The sequence below is a fragment of the Anomalospiza imberbis genome, chromosome 5 (genome assembly GCF_031753505.1).
Source record: "Anomalospiza imberbis isolate Cuckoo-Finch-1a 21T00152 chromosome 5, ASM3175350v1, whole genome shotgun sequence".
Classification (NCBI taxonomy): domain Eukaryota; kingdom Metazoa; phylum Chordata; class Aves; order Passeriformes; family Viduidae; genus Anomalospiza; species Anomalospiza imberbis.
In genome coordinates, this window is record NC_089685.1 from 10,480,231 (window position 1) to 10,500,650 (window position 20,420).

Sequence of the window (20,420 nt, forward strand, 5' to 3'; positions counted from 1 at the left end):
CACAGTAAACAATGAAAGAGTTAGATACAAAAGGGAAGGAAAAAACTGTAAATCCAATACTGTGAACCGTATGGCTCTTAACATTCTGGTTTAATTTTCATGCTGATTGCAAGATGTTTGTCTTCCACACAAAGCAACAATTGACTGCAAACCTCAGTTTAAAGTTCTGGAAATAAATTGCTTATACAAATAGCAAAAAGTGATATTTAGACTTGCTTTCTTTTTAATTATCTCCATTTGTGTTGAGCAAATCAGGGGGAAAAAGAGACTGTTTCAGAGGTGTCCTTAAGGAAACTTCCTAAGGTTATGCCTTGGTTTCCTGTAGAGGTCTTTCTTTCTTCTTCTCATGCTAGAGAAGCATGTCAATGAAAATTGGCTTGCTGTGTGGAAGTGGGAATGCTACGTGGACTCCTCTATAACTCATCTGTGGTGCTCAGTCAGAGAGAGCCCAGTTCCCAGGGCAGCAAAATGACAAACTCAGTAGCTGTTTTCATGATGCTATTAAAATTATATGTCATGTCTATTCTCTAGAGTTCCCAACATCTCCTAACATTTGCCACTGTGGAGTGACTGTTCTCTGTGTTTCCTGCAGCACGGCTGTGGGAACTTTGTGCGCGTGATCCAGTCATACAACCGCACCCACCTGTACGTGTGCGGCAGCGGCGCCTTCAGCCCCGTCTGCGTCTACGTCAACAGGGGACGCAGGTCTGAGGTAACTCTCTTTTCATTCTGTCCACTCACTTTGTGGTCCACCCTGCTGGTGTGAAGCAAAATCTCAAAGTTTTGAAAATGCAAGAATCAGTGGTCCCAGTAGGTCCCAGTAGTGGTCCCCGTAGAATCAGTGGTTCCTTCACCGATGTTAAATAGCAAAAGAGCAAAGGTCCGTAGTTTTCTGACCTGATACCAGCTAGAAGCAAAGCCATGATCAAAAGCCATGCCTCAAATATGATGGTTGTCCAAAATATATTCTTCCAATATATGGACAATATTTGTCCAATATATATATATGTCCAATATATGATGGCTGTTCACAGTCATACGAAATTTGATAGTATTTTTTATTTGACGTTGTCTGGTGAATTCATTCCTACCATTCAGTGGAAAAATGCCCAAGAAGTACTTGAAAGGAAATAGCCAGTTAGATGAAAAGTAAAATACAAAGTCCATTTTTATAACTTCCATGTGTTACTGGCTCCGTGGAGAAGCCCTTAATTTGGCTAAACAATTAAGGTTAGGTTTGGTGGAATTCAGCTTAACACCATCTAGTTGCGATCCCAGTCCAGGAACTTTATCTACTGCACAAGTTTTGCCCCACAAGATGGTGCCCAGATGAAGTTGGTAAGTTTCTCTTCACTGTAAGATCATACTTTTTCTAGGTAGGTCTCCAGTTTTTCTATATTCAGTTTCATTGAGTGTATTTTCAGTATAAGTACCAGATGTTTCAGAAGTATATGGTCCAAGTTTCCTGATCTGAAAGTGAAATGTTTGTTTATGTGCAAATGTAATAGGCAATAAATTAAGCAACCAGAAGGAAAAAGTCAGGCACTTAAGCAGGAGACAGCACCTCAGTAGCTTTTGGGTCAGATTCATGTCTGCAGGCACAGGGGTGTGCAGTATATTTTCCAGAACAATGTGGAAGCAGATGTGTTGGGAGGGAAGATCAGAGCATGCTACCTGGAGCTTTGCCATGTGAGGGCAGCTTTAAAAGCTGGGCTGGCTTCTCAGGAAGACACTGAGAAATTCATCACTGATTTAATAGGGAGTGGGATGGGAATTCTGGCCGAGACTCAAGATTGCTGCAGAGGTTGCCAGGGAGGTGATTACTCAATGTTCCTCCAGGTCAGTTTGCATGGTATGATCTCAGTGACTTTTGGTAGATCCCTACCTGGCTCCAGCTTCCTTAACAGAACATGCACTTGGAATCACTGCACTTCCAGTACTACTAAATTATCTAAAAGTAGAGATTATAGGCCTGGATTTAAAAGCAGAAGCAAGCAGAACTAAGTAAGTGAATCCACCCTTCTGGTTAAAAAATTCTGCATTAACTTATTTTGATGTATTATGAAACAAGGATCACCTTTCCCCAGCATTATTTTATTTTTCGAAAAATCATTTAAAACATGAACGGTGATCTCATTTGTTTTTAATTAATGTAATACTCTTTATCATCTTAAGTACTGCTGTTGCAGCCCAGAGAAGTTTGAATCTCATTACTTTAGACGGTTTGTAAATGAGATTGGGACAGAGGGGAGGGCAGGAAATGACATCTCCAGATGATGCAAGATGTTGAATTTCTTAAATGAAAAGTAAAGATTCATGATTTGGAAAAGCAGAACCGGCTTCACTTAGCCTGTCTGTATAGCTGCATGCCCTATGATCAATTTGATTAAATAAACTGCTGTTTCAGACGTCTGGAGTTTGTGAGACATTTGACTGTAGGCACTTCATGCTCAAAACCATTACTGTACAGTCCAACAATAGCATAACAGTTTAAACCCAAGAATTTCCTTCTGAACTCATTGCATATATCTGTGCATGACTAATTGATAGAGCAGAATGAGGAACTATGTAATGCTGATGGGACTAGTGAAAATTCATTTTTTCCTCTGCTTGTATCATTTCACCTTCAATGTGGTACAGTTTTCAATGCACAAAATGTTGTTTTTGCACGTGCAAAATGAATATTTTACAAAGCACATCTGTTTTTCTCTAGGAGCTACAAAGCCTGACAGTCATATCCAACAATCATAAGAACTGGGCCTGTTTTGCTCTTCTGTCTCCAGGATCACACATAAGCTCACAAAAATGGGGGTTTCATTGTTGAGGAAAAATTTTGCCTCTTTCCCTGAAACAGAGGTTATAAAACAATTAATTTTCTTCTTTGGCACACTTAACACTTTGGTCTTTGGTAATTACCCCTTTAGTCATCCAGATACATTCTAATGTCAAAGTAAATGCAAATAGAAGGAAGTGTAATCCCTGTGTGAAATAATTTTAGACTAAATAGTAGTTTAATATATATGAAAATCAAGTGTAATCCTAGGGCTAGTTTAGTAGAGGAGTAATGGGCATTTTGAATTGGTAAATAGTGGTTTAATATAGTAAACATGGATTAGAATCAAGCTGCATATAATCTAGAAATGAAAAAGAAACAAGAAAGAAACCACCCAAGATCACATTAGAAACTTCATACTTATATTTTAACAGTGTTTAGAGAGTTTATTACTGAAACAATAGATAAAATCTCTGAGATTAAATTAGGCAAAACTGAAGAGAGGGGAAAGAGAGGGAACAATCATATGAAAACTTCCTGCTGCAGCTGTGCATTTGAACTTGGTGTAATCTTCAATTTGCTGGTCCAAATGGCTGCTTAGGGACTTGTGTGACATCCCCACTCCCCTGTGATTTACATTAACTGTTAAAGGGAATATAAGGAGTTGCTGTCCTTTCTCAAAGAACTATAATAATTGTTGGCATCTGTCTCACAGAAGCCTTTCTTCGGAATTTTTGTCAGCTACGTTTTTCTTTTGAAATGTTTAAGTTTGGTTATTTGTTGTTGTTGGGTTTTTTCCTTGTAATTGTGTCTCTTGGCTTTTTATTGAAGATTGGAAGTTTGTTGTAGGAGCCTAAGAACAAGCTGTTTGATACCCAGTGTGTGGGAGTCAGTGTGTGTTGGGTCAGCTTATATTTGCCATTACTGACTGCAGTTTTTAAGGAATGAGCTTGGGTCTGAGTCATTTCTTGCTGAGCACACTTTGCTGGTATTGCTGGGACCAAGAAGTAAAGACTTGCACCAGAATGGACAGATTTTCTAAAGATATTCAGATTGTTTGTATTTTTAGCTGTAGTCCAAATTGCTTCTACTTTGCTAAATGTATTTACTGTTCATAAAGTACATAATATATAAATAAATCCCTGCACCATGATATCTTAAAAAAAAAAAAATAGGAGATTTCGGGCTATGGTAAGAGGTATAGATAAATAATTGATCACTGTGGATTTGGAGCTCTACAAGTAATCCAAGAGATGGTATTGAAGAAAATAAGTGTCATTTGGGGGATTTTTGGAGGTCTGATAGCTCAGTAAAGACCAAATGATTTATGCTATAATCTAATGACAGTCTTCATAAGATTTATTTTATATGTATTATTGTTCTAGTAGCTTTATTATAATGCCCTAGACAGTTATAAATACACCAATGTGTAGAGAAAATAAATGATAACTTCAAAACCACAGAAGCAATCTCCATGGATATTATTGCAGAGATCAGTCAACCTATCCTTAACAGAGGGAACATTTTTTTGATTCAGTGTCTTGAATTTATAACAAGAGTCTTGATAATAACCATGTGTCAGTGTTATCTAACAAGATGATGGAATTCTGAATAGAAGAGTTAAACTACCAACATACAGTGAAAGTGCCCAGTGGAGCACTGTTAATAGAGCATTGCTAATGCTGCAAACAGCCAGGCATAAAAACCAGCTTAGATGTAATGGTTTCTGACATAAGAAGTGACACACAAATCTCCTTTGCAGGAACAAATCTTCAAGATCGACTCCAAGTGTGAATCAGGCAAGGGACGCTGTTCTTTCAACCCTAACGTGAATACGGTGTCTGTTATGATCAGTAAGTAAAGATACTCCAGGCTGCTGGGCTCTAAACTCATATGGTCTTGTGTAGGGTGGGTTGATGGAATACCCCAAGGGAGCAGAATTCAGCCTCCCAGGAGCAGTGCCTTTTGTCTGGCTGATGGGCACAAGGGGTGTGTCCATCCATGTTTCAAGGCTTGTGTGAAGCTTAAGGTGGGTGGACAAATGAAATGCAGGAATAAGCTATTGAAAGGGGGAGAAAGACAAACAAAAGGGGGAGAGGAAACAAAAGGTTCTTCCTTTTCCAGATCGCACATTTTTTCCCAGGAATAGTTTCAGCTTTGCATTACCCTGTCTAGCATTTATATTTGAATGGTTTCTGACCTTGTTCATCCTAGACAGCACTTGTGTCTTATTTAATTATTTTTAAAATCTCAGAGTATCCAGGGAAAGCCTGAAGACTTCAGATGCTTTGAATTTAATTTTTGTTGTCATCGCTGCTGTAGAGCCCACCAACTATTTTAAAGCTCTTCATTCTTCAATTGGCTTTATACCCAATGAATGTTGCCATTTTCTTCCATCTGAAAGGCCAGAAAACAAAACAATAAAGCATTTCTGCTCTGCTTGTTGCACACCTATGAGAAAACTCAAAGGGGGAATACACTTTGTGCAGCCTAAGTCATCTGTGAAATATATTTTTCATTTTTTAAACCGGGAAGAGCTGAAAATATATACTCATTGTAACCCGACCTTTCACATTTGCAGCATGTTCACACACTTCTAGTGCCAAAGCCCTGATTTTTCAACATGTGTCTGCTCCTTACTGTATTTTTGGCTATGAAGGGAACAGCAGTTGCACAGATTTTTGAGACTTTCTTACTAAATAAAACTTATTGCACACAGGTACTGTGTATTTCACCCAAGGCTTACAAGGGAACAATGTGCCATGTTTCTGCCATTCAGCTTCCTCTGAAATCAATTACATCAATAACATATTGTGTGAGATATTTCCTTTAAAGTCTTGTAGATCTTAAGGAAAGTGTAATACGGTCTGTCCTACATGGACTGTTCAAAATACAAATTGCTTTTTTTTTTTTTTTTTTTTTTTTTTTTTGATTCTTCATTGCATATATGTTTAGTACAAAGGATAAGTATATCTATTCAGAGTGATATGAAGTGAACACCATTAGAGAACAGGTAAATGCTACCTAGACATCTCTCTGAACCTTGGCTGCACTTAACACCTTTATCTCATCAGTGATCTAGGGACAGTGTTTACAGACACTCACTGTGTAAAGAAAATGTTTGTTCAAAGTCAGTGATAGATGAGTCCACTGTTACTCATTGCCATTCTGGTACTATTAAGTGAAGTGACTGTTTCCTTTCCTTGTTCCTCCTGGATTTTATATGGCAACATTAAAGAACATTATTTCTGAATTATTGCTTGTACAGTAAGCTGATTTTTTTCCTACAGTAAATCTACGGCATCTTTGTTCATCTTAATAGACTTTTTGTTATCTTCTTTGATCTCTGTTATGTGACTGAGACCTTCCCTACAGTTTGACTTCTCTTTCATGGCATTGTCTATTTACAAAGTTTAAATTATTCCACAACGGTCAAATTCCTTTAAAAAAGAGTCCCCAGACTGAATTTTATACTTTCTGTTGCAAAGTTCAGTCACTTCAAAAACATTAAGATGTAATGAATTTAGCCTTGGTATCCATGCCAGAAACATGAACATTTTCTAAGTCTCAGCTCATGTATTAATGAGGGGACTGAGCCAGTGTACTGGACTCACCTTTGAGCTTTCTGCAGGAGGAATTCCCTCCCGTTGCTTCAGAAGATAGTAAATACCACCAGACCAACTAACTTTTCCACAATAAAAGAACCCTTTTTAAATATAGATGCAATTTCTTGACCATTTTGAGCGTCACCGGCCTAGAATACAGCAGGAAAGCTGATTCACACTTCAGAAGTGGTGCTATAAAAATAAGTTTGAATTTTGTACAGTTTGCCATTGTACAGAGATGCATTTGCATCAAAGCAATAAAAAATGTGCTTTGAAGCAGCTTGGCATTACTAGTGTTCCCACCAAGACTATGAGATATTTATAAAAGCAGACATACCTCCTCAATTCAGTAATTCCCTCCAGTAACAAAGTGAAGTAGGGTGAACTCATTGTGCTGTGCAGACCAAATGCTGTGTGGAGTTTAAGGATTTTACCAGAAGGAAGTGGAACTGATGGATCTCCTCTGTTACATGATTAGCAAACAGACAGTAGGAATGATTAAGACATAAGTAATACCATTGATATGTAATAGGATTAAAATTACATAGTACAGTACTGTTGCTGAAGTGTGTCTGTATGTGTATATGCATAGGACTGTACATAACATTTAGTGAGAACCATAAACCTGATCTCTTAGCTAATTTGTTTCATAATAAGAATAAAGTTCTGATGGATTGAGGTGAAGGGGCAAATATACAAAATCACTTAGGAATTTGTCCAGATCGAACATCATTCTGTCAATACCTGCTCCATAAATAAATGCTTCAGCAACATGCAGCAAATGCATGGCTTAAATCCCCTGTGTAAGAATCTTGTCATCATGGGGAGTGGTGAGAGCAGAGGAGTGGCTGCTGGATGCCCCGCCAGGGGTCAGTTCAGGCTCTAGTTAGCAGCAGAAAAGCAAAGTCTCCAGAGTTTTGATCCTCTCATGATCTTCTCAAAAGTCTTCCATGCTGATTAGGAACACACACACACACACACACACACACAGAGAGAGAAAATAGCCTCAAGTATTTCTGAGCCTGTGACTCTTGCCAGCTTGACCACACTCCCTGGGTAGTCCAGGAGCACAGACAAAAACATCAATCAAAGGACCCAGCTGTACTGGAATGTATTCAACCAGCACTCCCACTCTGAGAGTTAGAGTTTATTTTAGCTACTGTTTTCTACTCTGGGGTTTCATTGTCATTAGTCAGTGGAAATTGCTTGGTTATTCACAGAGTAGAAAATGATAGTATATGTAATTGTAATTGTAAATATATATACATATGTTTAGGCACACACAGACTCAGACAAGCACAGATAGACATCCTGAATGATGGGCTGAGTTATAAGCCCTGCACAGGGAGTGGGAGCTCATAGTTCTGTTAATGTAGGAGTTGCATGTCTCATTCTGCTCAAGCATAATGACCCTATACTTAGAACCAAGTACGCAACAGGGGACAGCTGTTGCTCTGTGTTACTCTGAGTAAAGTTCAGTAATATGATTGTCTGGCCTCCACAATACTGAAGTCAGCTTGAGGCTGCCTGGGGCAGCCATAACAATGCTGCTGGTAAAAATTGGCACCAATCTACTGACTGCAGTAGATGTGCCAGTTTACGGCAGCAATAAATTCAACCCAGTCACTTCAACTACTTTCATAACAAAAAAAAAAAAAAATTCTTTGAAGTGCATACTTAAGATAGTGAATGGAGTACTTTTTGGTAACACTAACCTTATTCTCCAGTGGTCCTTAGCAATGCAAATGGGGCAACTAAACTTCCTATCAAGAATGGTTTCCCATGTATGCAGCTCTGCTGTGGCATTTAATGGTACAGTTCCATAAAGTCTCTAAGAAAAATCTGATTGCTCTCATGCATTCTAGTTTGAGTTTTTGTAAATCAGGGAAAACCTCATTCCCATGACCCACTATTTATCTGTATAGATTCCTGTGTAAATAAAGAGTTAATGAATTTAAAATAAACTTTTTTTTTTTCTCCCAAAAGCCATAACAATTCTCCCTTCATTTCAATTCTTTGCAGATGAAGAGCTTTTTTCAGGAATGTATATTGATTTCATGGGGACGGATGCGGCCATTTTTCGCAGTCTGACCAGGAGGAATGCAGTGAGAACTGACCAGCACAACTCCAAGTGGCTGAGTGGTGAGATGCCTTTAATTTATCAGAGTTTTAACGGGTGTCACAGAGATTCTGCTTTCCTTTTCCTGCTTAAAACAAAGACCATATCTTTTAAAGAGCTTGTCTCTGAACGTAATTTATGAAGAACCATGAAGAAATGTGAGTAAATAAAAACTGTAGACAATGCACAGATGTATAGGGATCCCTACATGAATCAAGCTCCTAGACCACCCCACCTGAGGGCCTTTTTTGCATTAAGACTGAACCAAGTTTTTGAGGGCAAGTGTATGAAAACCTTTCTAGTGGCAATTGGAGACAGTCTCTGATTTCTAGAAAAGTGCCTTCACCTCTAATGAATCAGATATTGCCTTAAATCAGTGTTTGATTCTAGAGCACCAACTTCAATTAATTCAAGATTCATTTCTGCGCAGAGGATTCACCACCACTTGCATTCAAAATGAGTGCAGAAGAGTGTCCCCCTATCAGAGAAGTCAATGTGGATCATTGCCACTTATTTCAGTGGTGAGGAATTGGTTATCTAAACACAGTAGAAAAACTCATCGCCTAACTCTTTGATTTACTGGCATCACTGTGAAAATTCTCCCTGTCTTTACTGGTAAAAAGACTTCTTCCAGTGAAACCAATTTAAATTAAAATGGTAGTCAACCCTCTGAGCAGAGGTAGCTGTGAAAGGTTATAGACCAACTAACACAGTTTCAGTTTTAAAAAGCCTTCAGGTATGTTGAAGTAAAGTTACTGTGGTTTTGTCTTGATATTTTTTATGGTGACTTATTATTCCTGTCTGGCTGTGACTACAATGAAATCACAAAATTTCGTTCACAAATTCATTTCACTATGAAAGGGAAACGATGTCTGCTCTTTAAATTTTTTTTTCTGCTTGTTATACATTCTTACACTTACCTGTGCACCCTAACATGTGCATCCTATAATGAATTAGAGGAAAAGAAAATTTTAAAATGCCTAATTTCTGGAAAATCTACCTGTTCAAAACAGGTACTTGAAAGTACAATTTATCTCCGTGTTCTTTTAAAGCCAGAGTCATGGCATTTGTTATATTAATTGAGAATAGACTTATGTGAACAGAAAAATGCTGCAGTCCAATATTAATTTTCTGTTAGACATTCAACCTTTGTATCAGATTATTTCAAACGTTGTACTGCACTTCAACCAAACAAGCAATCTTGCGTGATCATTGCAAAGACAAAGCCTTCATGCAGGAAGAAGGGCCACTTCTTCCTTCAGTCAAAGGTGGTATTCTGAGGGCTCCTGCACTGTCCATTTTATGTTTGCTGTTAAGGTTATAAATTATTTTGTTCTCTCCCTAATTCTCCACTGTAGTGTTTTGCACGTACATTTGATTATGTTTACCAGCCTCTGATAGGAAGTCAGATGCTGCTCAAACATTTGCCTACCCTCCTTTCCTTTTCTAGGTTACACAAGTTGTTTTTCTCTCTTATTTGTGAACCTTATTTGTTACATTCCTAAGCTCTTCCAGCTTACTTTTATGTTTTGTCTCAATGAGACTTTCCAGATAACACACTGCTTCTTCCTTCTTCCTCAAAGTCTTTTGAGTCTCTGCAGTAATCTAATACCATTGCTTCTGGACTGCTCCTCTAAAAATTAGCTGTGAAATAAAGTTTGAGGATGCAAGCACACGTGGCTGACAGCATGGAGCTATTTACCTGTTGATATTTGGTGTATTCAGCACTTCCTTGAAGCAGTCAGTAAATCATTCATTGCTTTTATTGATACATCTTTTGGTTTCATCCTTTTGGTAAACTTTTTCATTTCAGAGCCTATTTTTGTGGATGCTCATGTAATCCCAGATGGCACTGACCCCAATGATGCCAAAATCTACTTCTTCTTCAAAGAAAGACTCACAGACAACAGCGGCAGCACAAAGCAAATTCATTCAATGATTGCAAGAGTGTGCCCAGTAAGAACTGTTTTGTTTACCAGGTTGCTGGGATAAGCTGCTAGGGTGACATGATAATCTAAAAGACTAAATGTTTGAAAAGCCTTTGATTTGACAAAATTTCCTGTTTCTGTGTCACCATTCATAATTAAGAAGAGCAGTTACTGAGCTCATGGCTAGGGTCTGTACAGGTTATATGTACCTGATTATATGTCTAAGAATATGGAAACGTAGAGGTTCAGGGATTTGTGTATTTCTTTGACTGAGTCAAAATAGTTACCAGTGTTGAATTTTCAAACTTGCTGTCCTTAGCACAAATAAGGCACATTATTTTCTCAATAAAAATGAACTTTAGGCAGTGTAGGCCTACTTCATACACACACAAAATATACATACACACTCAGAATGTACACATACACACTCAAAATAGTTAAAACACATCAGAAATATCAAGCTTTTAAATTGGTGGATTTAAATTTCAAATGCAGTTTTCATTTTTATGACATCCTTTCTTTCTGCTTGCTTATATTGACGCACATGTGAGCCTAACTTTAAAAATGCGCACAGGAAATTTAAATTTTGGAGTTGTGGATATTCCTGGGCAATAATTACTTTTTTTTTACAGCACTTCTCATTGTTTCTATTTCATTTTTTTTGTATCTCTAATCAATTGCTGATGAAAAATGATTGAAGCAGCTATTAATATCTCTGGTGAAATCAATTTTTTTTTAAGGAGAGAAAAATTATAAATGCACAATTGCTGCTAGCCTATTCATTCCTTCTTTTGGAAGGCTTCAGGAAGTTCATTATGAGTGTTTATATATTCCCAGTCTTTAATTTGTGTTTTCTTTAGAATTTGATGCTTTGTGATGTTGTGCCTGGGTATGAAGGTGTTAGTCCTTCTGTGGCAATATGATGAGGCATGTGATTTCTTGTATAATCTCCATTTTCTGTATTTTAGTGAGAGTGCCTAAAGGCCTTTTTGGGTGTTTTGCAAGAAGACATTTCAAACAATTACAGCTGTATTAGGTTTTTTACTGTTATAATGAAGCCCAGATGATTTTTGAAAGACTTAAGCCTTTTTAGGCTTACACTGAAACCAGTGTCAGAATCCCAAAGCCAATTAAAATAAATCTGAGCCAGTCATATTTGTATACTTGTATACATACCATCATATTCACGTATAAACACCTTTGAGACTGACAAAATATACTGCCCCCTGAAAAGTCTCCTTATAAGTCACCCTAAATGTTGGATTACCAACTCCAACAGCATCCGTGAAACATGCACAGCACTTTATGGAAATCCCATTTCAATAGCTTCTACATTTTGCTTTTTCTCTTTCCTTGGGTGACATCATGTTAAGCAGCTGGGAGGACACTGCTCTTAGGTAAGGCATTCACCAGCACAGCTGGTCAGGATCTGTCACCTCAGGGCTGCATCACCTGGTTTGGCAGTTACAGTTCCCACCCTGAACCATGGAAAATTGCAAAGATCTGTGAGCAAGCTGTGAACAAGCCATCTCTGCACCAAGACAGCAGGACTTGCAACAGTGCATAACTAGCTTGACCCACACTAGCCATCATTTTTGAATACTGTTTAAAGCATCCACCTCCTGTGCTAGTGTGGCTTACTAGGTCAGGTGCAGCTGTGCTGCTGTCAGGACTAGAAGAAACATCCCTCCATAGAAACATGAGACCTTTTAGAGATAGCATGGACTTTTTCCTGGGTGTCAATGAGTGATGCAGAGCTCCACAGTCACTTCCAGCCATAACAGCATACACTGCTGATGCACAAAATCTACTGCCCAACCCTCCAACCCTGCTAGCCCAGCAGAGAAAGTCCACTCAGAAAACTAGTTCTTGGTTTGTTGTACATGTAGAATGCTTAGATGAGGGGATTTGGCTTAGGCCTATCTATTTTTAATATTAAATTTACCGGATAATTATCTAGATAGTGAATTAACCTGAAAAAAATGTGGGAAAGCCCAGTAAAATGTTAGCTGTGTTTTATTTCCTATTTTCTGAAAATAATATTCCTTTCCAGAATGACACAGGTGGTCAGCGCAGTCTGGTGAACAAGTGGACAACATTCTTGAAAGCAAGACTTGTGTGCTCAGTAATGGATGAAGATGGAACAGAAACATACTTTGATGAATTAGGTATCACAAAAAAAAAATCCTTAAAATTTCATCTAAATGTAAAATTGTGTATTTGTGTATTTCTTTGACTGAGTCAGAATAATTACCAGTGCTGAATTTTCAAACTTGCTGTCCTTAGCACAAATAAGGCACATACCTTGTGCATATTTAATGACTGATTTTCATTCAGTTTCTTAGTCAAGTTGTTAATAGTGAAATCATACCAGTAGAAGTCCATGACAAAATTCCCTTTGCAGTTTTATGACAGCAAAAGAAAAAAAATATTCGTAAGTCTCTCTGCGTAATTATAAGGTAATTAAGGTAATTAATCATGACTGTGTAAACTAATGATGGATGTAAAGAACTAATACTTGGAATGAACATCTAAGTGACTCTCTTACTGTTTTGCTACTAGCTTGGATTGCAGTAGAGGGTTTTTAACATCCCTTTGAAACTGTTTCTTATACCACTGTGTAACATACAGCTTTTCATAATGCATTTTTTTTCATAATGCATTTTTTCTATTCTTTGATCACAGGGTAGAGTCCTCAGTTTGCTAATTCAGGATAATGCTAATAAATCTTGTTACTGGCACCAGCAATAGCACTATCAATGAATATAATTTTTCAGGAATCATTCAGTCACATAAATTTTTGTTTCAACATGTGAAATACTGCAAATATTCAATGCACAATCTATACAGCAATCACAAGAGGTTTCTTTTCATGAAGAAATTAATAGATGCATATCTTGATACCTGCATGCCAAACAACATTACCAGAAAGTTTCAAATTCTGTATTTTCTGTAGCTGAGATGCACAAAATCATATTTCTAAATTCATGTATTGGAAGATTTGGTGTGTGCTTTACTATAAATACAAATAATATGAGCAGCTAATGTGCCCTGCACTGGGTCTGCATCTGGTGCTGATATTCTCTCCATTGTATCCTCTCTTGCTTTTCTTGATTATTATTCCTGATTCCCACCAGAACAAATGGGGTTTTGAGTCTTTTCGAGTTTATATATTTGCAACTATTTGGTGCACTTGCTTTAGTTCAAGGTTTCAATGGAACCTGATTGGGCCTAGGAGCAGATCCTAACTTGCTCTAGCTCAGAATATGCAAGGTGCTTGGAGGACTGATTTTCTGAAGTTTGCAGTGCCTCAGCAGCTCATCTTTGAGAGCTGTGATTTACCAACCCCCTCCTCTTCAACAAAGCAGTAGGATAACTGCTTTTAGTTTTTTGTATGACAATATGTAGGGCCATAATGAATAAGAGACAATGCTCTCCGCATGGGTTCCCAGCACAATTCCCTAGCAAGGAGGAAGAATACAGTCACAGCTGGAAATTCAGAAAATGGGGAGAGAGCAAACACATGCTTCTGTTCATGTATAATTCAGGAGACTATAACACTTCCAGTTCTGCATGGTGAAATCTTTTGCTTTTGACATATTGAAAAGAATATTTAAAAAATTCAGCGGGTTAAATGAAAGAGCCACATAAATTAATGGAAAGCTAAAGAACATATTCTGTGATAAAAAGCTCTCACAGTTCAGTCTTTTTTGAGTTGTAAATTAAGTTTAAGAGGTAGCGTGATTATAGTTATTAAAAACATTTGTAAGGAGAAACTGTCAGAGATTAAAGTAGTTTTCACTGAAGTGTAAAAAAATCAGCAGATCAGAGGTAACAGTGGGTAAATTAATTTCATTGAGAAGGTACAGTTTTGCACAGTGCAGTCAATAAATCCCTACACAACAGGAGGCGGGAGGTTTACTTCTCTCACAGTCTTCCCTGCAAAGCTGTCTGACATTCGTATCATGTTGAAAATGCTCTAGTGAGGGCACTCCAGTGCATTCTGGACAATAAAACACCTAATTTCCCTGTTTTTGATTACATCCAGCTATGGGAACTCTTTGTCTTTAACCTACTGCAACTTTAATGTTTTCCTACTGCTACACAACCTGCTGAAACAAGATACAGCTGAGAAAAATGTGTGACATAGATCCTGAATGTATTTGAAAATCTTTGCCTTCTGTCTTCATAAGGCTAGAGGGCATGGAGTTAATTTCCAAATTTGTTTCTGAATGTTTAAATGCTAGATTTATGCATACATGATCTGTTCATGTGGTAAGTCTCCTTTTTCCCATTCAAGTCTGAAATAAAACTACTGTTGAGTTTAGGAGGAATAAAATCATCAATTAAACTGGAAAATAAAGTTTTTCTTACCATTCAAAATGTTTTTCTTTCTCTTTCTTACAGAGGATGTGTTTCTCCTAGAGACAGATAACCCCAGAACAACACTTGTGTATGGAATTTTTACAACATCAAGGTAAACACAGAGATTTGAAAAAAATTACCTGAACTGCCTGATTTGTTGCATGAAAACTGCAACTATTACTTTGTGGATAAGTATGTGCTGGGCAGTTTTGTGTGTCTGCTGTGGCCATGGTTTGCATGCAGGATTCTCAGTATTATTGCTGTTGATATCTATGTCAGAGCTGTGCTTCGTGGACCGAACTGCTTCCTGACATACTGTCAGCTGCCACTGGCAAAACATTCCTTGGAGGGCCACTTGTCACTGCTCAGCAGTGGAAAGCTAAATGACTTCAACGCTATGAACTCATGTGGCATCTGAGAGCACTTAACACCTCCTGAAGAACATCCAGCACCCTGAAGGATCAAACCAGGATATCTTACATGAATTCATACAAATCATTTCCAGTCTCTCAGCTGGCTGATGATCACAGAGATGGCAAATAACCATATTGGCTTCAGTTGGCTACAAAAGGACAAGCCTACGTGGCGTTTGGTCATCTCCTTGCAGCTCCCTGTTTCCAGTTTCCAGTTACTGTCTGGTTTAAAAAGCATTTACTGAGCTCCCAGGGGTGGTGGAAGCACTAGATATGGCTTACCAGGCTGAAACTCTCCACAAAAACAGACTGACAGGTGGACCAACAGATTCTTCCACCTCTACCTTTATTTTTTTTATTTTTCCTCTTGCCCTCATTACATAGTATTAGCAAAGAGTAAAATTGGTTACTATCCCCTGATTTCTGATACGCTACCCTTTATTATTTAGCTATTATTTCTTATATTCAAAGAAGTCTTCTGGTTTTTAAATTTTAAATTATTTTATTAAAATAGAAAGTTATGTAATTTATTATTAATAATTCCTTTAATGGCAATTTTTATTAAAAAATACTTTCAGATTTTTTTTCTCCAAGATTTTTTTACTGGGATATAGGGGTCTACTTACTCAAATGTGTAAATATGATATGGGAATTTAATTGGGGAAAAAAGCTTCACATAACTTGTAAACTTAGGTGCTGTATATAATTCCTACTTTACAAAAAGAGAAAAGGATGAGCTTATGTTCAGTAGTAAAACCACACATCATTAGGTTGGGGCTGCAATATGACTGAACTGGAAACACTTCTGCCTAATTCTGGTAGAATTCTTTTGTCAGTGGAAATAAGATTTCAGTCACAGGAACATATAACGTGACAAAAAAGAGAAAAACTTCACTTTTTCCTGGCTCTCAAGCTATTTTCTCTCTCTACTGAAGTTTTTACACATGCATTTCCATTATTGTGAACCACATGGTCTATTCTTGCTTTATTTTTGTTCAGCTATAGATTGAATATGCTATCTAGTTAAATGCAGAAACCATAAAGATTTTTACTCCTTAATAATTCCTGTATCTTCAGCTCTGCAGACTTTCAACTCATAAGAGTAGCAAGAAAGAAACATCACAGGAAGTAATAACTACTAGTATTTTTATCTTAATCATACAGAAGGAAACCAATTAACACTGAGATAAATTATTTTAGTGTCATAATATGCTGTAAATCTAACATAAAACATCTGGAAAGAATAAATGCATTTCTCAAAATCTATTAATACCTAGTAAAATTTCCACAAATTCCATAATCCATCTAAAAGGTTCATTCTGCTAATCCATATATAACTGAGAGCAATGTGGATTTCACTTTTAGTGTTTAGACACTATGTGTAATGTTTTCAGCCTTTTTTCTGGAGTGATTTTCTTCTTCAATGGAAAACAGTTACTTGGATTATCTTCATCCTACAGTTAACATTAGGAAGATCTTAGACTGTCTGGACTTTCCACTTTTTAAAAATAAATACCGCAAACCTTGCATGCAGCAAAAGGAAAAATGAGGGAGTTTATTCGCTGTAGTCAGCCTTAGTATGAATCTGGAAATTTTTACCCTAGTGCCCTTCATCATAATAGAGTGATGGAGACCATTCAGGGCTTGTGCTACCTGGACCTGTGGCTGAATCTAGAACAGTGGGAAGACCACTTTTCTGCCTTTTTCTTTGGCAAATCCCTGGGTTTCCCTCAGGAGGCTTCAAACTTGGATCTTCATGAGTCCAGTTTTATGGGTGGATTTGAGGACTGTATAGGAGTAATTCCTTTACAGCTACATCTTTTCCCCACTTTTTGCAAAAAAGCTGGAAACTGATTATAATAATCCAACTGATTGTAATTGCTCTGGATGTTTTGATTAATATTTTAGCCATGTATTTTAAGAGGGTCATGGAGATCTTGTGGTTATTATACTGGTAGGAGTTCTGGAAACCTGTGCTGAGCTTGGCAGTACAAAGTTTATAAAACTCCTGCCTCACTGAAGTCAGCAATATTTTTGCCATTGATTTAACTGGAGCCAGATTATATTTTCTCTATATTTAGCATTAGGAAATCTTCTTATTGCACCAGTAGGGTAGTGCCTGCCTCTCTTTTTCAGTTCACTGTTCAGAAATTTGCTAAGTCTTAAGAAGTAGTGATGCATATTGGCCAGCTAGATTAGTTGATTTAAAATGTTTTAAATCCATATAAAAGCAATACATTGTATAAAATATTATGTTAGAGGTCTCTTTCATCATTGCACCATGCAAAATTATGGAAAAGCTGTAAAAAAGTTGGTAGATTGCAATGCTAACTTTTTCTTGTCTTCCAGCTCCATATTTAAAGGCTCAGCCGTGTGTGTGTATCACCTGTCTGACATCCAGACTGTGTTCAATGGACCATTTGCACACAAGGAGGGCCCAAACCACCAGCTGATTCCATATCAGGGCAGAATTCCGTACCCACGACCTGGCACCGTAAGTACAAAGATGTTTATTCAGTCTTGCCAATTGCTTGTCTTTGTTTAATGCATAAATAAATATTATTTATTCCAGGAGAAAAGTCTGTATGTGACTGTGACACTTACAATACAGGACTATTTTATTTGCTTTTCAGTTGCCTGCAAATCCAACTGCAAATCATGTAGTGTCTGGAAATCTTCTAGGAAGAATTAAACGTCATGTAAAATATTAGTTGCTTTCTGTTTCAAAGGTGATAAGAATTCATTCATGAAGTGATAGTCTTGTTTGCATGTGCATTTCCATTTTGTGTACATTTGAGCAACATGTAGCTAAATAAACAAGTATGCAAGTAAAACATTGTTAGTACATTCCACAGCCTGGATCCAAATGTCTGTAAGTCTCTCTTCTGTCTGTATGAATTTTCTTTGATTCTCCAGAGTCTTGCACCTCTACTCAGATGCTTAGGAGATGTAGTAGGAGATTTAGAGAACAAGGTTTCTAGGACTTGTCACTTGACTAAGTTATACCCTGCCAGGTTCTGAATCTTAGAAGAGAGACCTAGAAATAAAAGCATTTTCTTGCCATTCACTTCACCATCGCCTTCTTTGTAAGAATGCTTTTTGTATGTCTTGTTTTCAGGAATTTCTTCCTCTGTATCAAAGGGAGTTTATCTTCCAATAAATTCTGTACACAATTAGAGATAGCTCTGTTTCCAAGTTGTGTAAAAGTATCTCATGAAATATTTTAAACAAAACTGTTGTTTGTTCTTATTTTTCAACTTTATGATGTATACAAATTGCTGTTAATGCACTTTTTTCTTTCTTTATTTACTTACTTATTTAGCTATTCTTAATTTATATTTAGCAGAAATGTAACATCTGATATTTCAAGCTTTAATAAGGAATGTATGGACTTTCTATGGAACTGTCTCTGAATCCATATTTGCTAAATGAAGTATGGTAGTGTGGGTGTATGCTGACTCCTATGAAGTCTTACAGTTTCTCAAGTATCAGAATGAAATAAATATTCAGAGAATCATAAATTATCTCTCAACAATACAGTTATATTTTTTAGATTAGCACTTTGGTGCTTTTCCTTTCATCACAGGAAATTAAATTTTATTTTAATTTTGCCAATTCCTGTGAGAACCTTCAACCATATCACTATTTCAGTCTGATTTGTCTTTATGCTGCAAAATCTTACTCTTTTTCTCTCTTTCTCTTTCATACATGGAATAGCTCAGATACATGGAATAGCTCTCCCTGTTCACACAGTTCTTCATGACATTTTAGTGCAGTTGTTGTTGGCTGTAAGAGTTAGGACTTTACATTCCCAGATCTCTAGAATTAACTAATCAATGCCTGACATTCCACTAAGGTCTAATGCTAGCATTAGTCTTTCCTTGCAATTAATTCATACAGCTCTAATCTCAAGAGTGCACTGAGGCTTTATAAAAAAGACCCATTTAAACAGGAAGTTTCACACTCTTGTGATTAGTCACATTTCAAAGTTTCTTGCTGCTTCAGAACGTTTTGTTTTTATGTGTTTCCTCAACCACTGCCATGTTTTTCTTGGTTCACCTCATGGAGGCTTCTGAGGTATTCTAGATGGGCCTAAAGAAATTGGGCAACACAACAGAAAGGGGAAAAAAATCATATTTGGATTTAACATGGTGACAGAAATTATGTACACTTTCCAGATAGGGTGATAAGCTCTGAAATTGAAGATAAATTCTTAGATCATAGCTCATAGAGATTCCTTTAGATGACCTTTGGATCACTGGCTTTTCTGCGTCCTCATGATTCGGCCACAACACAGTATCCCTAAGTCATATTTTGTAAGATGAAGTTTCTTTGGCTTTGCTTTTATTTCATTGCCAAAAAAAAAATCCACTTTTCAATGTGTGCCACAAACTTTATTTTTCACTTATGTCAAAGTATTTGTCAAAATTGGGACATGAGGATTTTTCACTGCTCAGAATTTGTACTCAAAGAGTTAGCATCATTAGCCGTGTTTGCAGTCTGTGGGGGTTGATCTTCTTTTCTCTGGAATGTACTTTTTTGGTAACTTCTGGGATGCTGGACTAGACAGGGATGCCTTTTTATATGACATGGAAAATCCTACTTTGCAGTTGCCTAAAGAGATATTCATACGAAACCTCTGTGTAGAAATGAAAGTTCATCATGTTGCAGTACACTGGATAAACAATGGAAATGCTTCAGTGTAGCTTCAGTAGGATGAAATGAAGCAATACATTCTTTTAGCCATGATCAACTCGGCAGCGTTTGGCTGGCCTTCACTAAATACCAGTGGTTTCTTATTTCTTCACAAGCAAAACTTACTTATGGAAAAAGAAATACATAATTGGCAGGTTGTTGCTAAACTCGGTGATGTTTGAGGGTAGTTTCCATTTTTCAGAGTTTACAGAAATAGTTTTTGTACCTACAGCATATTGGAGAATATGCTGTAAATTAAAGAATTCTGATAATCAAGTGTAAACATAAAATTGTGTAGACAAGTTCTTGAATGAGCTGTGAAGGATCCCCATTCAATCCCTCCAGGAAAGGGAGAGTTTATAGGTTTCTTCAGTATCATCTTCTGCTTGTCACTGATTTAGCAAAAACATTAATTGATTAAAGATGTTTGTTAAGGCTTTGCTCAGAACAATGATATAATGTGAGTTTTTAGGGTCATGCTGGTGTGAATCATAGCACAGACATTTTTGCAAGAAGTCACAG

The 20,420-nt window shown here is 37.2% G+C and overlaps 1 protein-coding gene across 3 annotated transcripts in view; it reads left to right on the forward strand.

Moving 5' to 3' along the window:
• Positions 1–20,420, forward strand: part of SEMA3C (semaphorin 3C) — a 112,666-nt gene that overhangs the window by 66,096 nt on the left and 26,150 nt on the right. For all 3 annotated transcript variants that reach the window (XM_068189581.1, XM_068189582.1, XM_068189583.1), the window contains 7 exons: positions 593–712; positions 4,536–4,626; positions 8,401–8,520; positions 10,311–10,453; positions 12,479–12,593; positions 14,833–14,902; positions 17,553–17,697. In XM_068189581.1, coding sequence (XP_068045682.1) covers positions 593–712; positions 4,536–4,626; positions 8,401–8,520; positions 10,311–10,453; positions 12,479–12,593; positions 14,833–14,902; positions 17,553–17,697 — 804 coding nt within the window. The remainder of the gene's footprint in view (positions 1–592; positions 713–4,535; positions 4,627–8,400; positions 8,521–10,310; positions 10,454–12,478; positions 12,594–14,832; positions 14,903–17,552; positions 17,698–20,420) is intronic.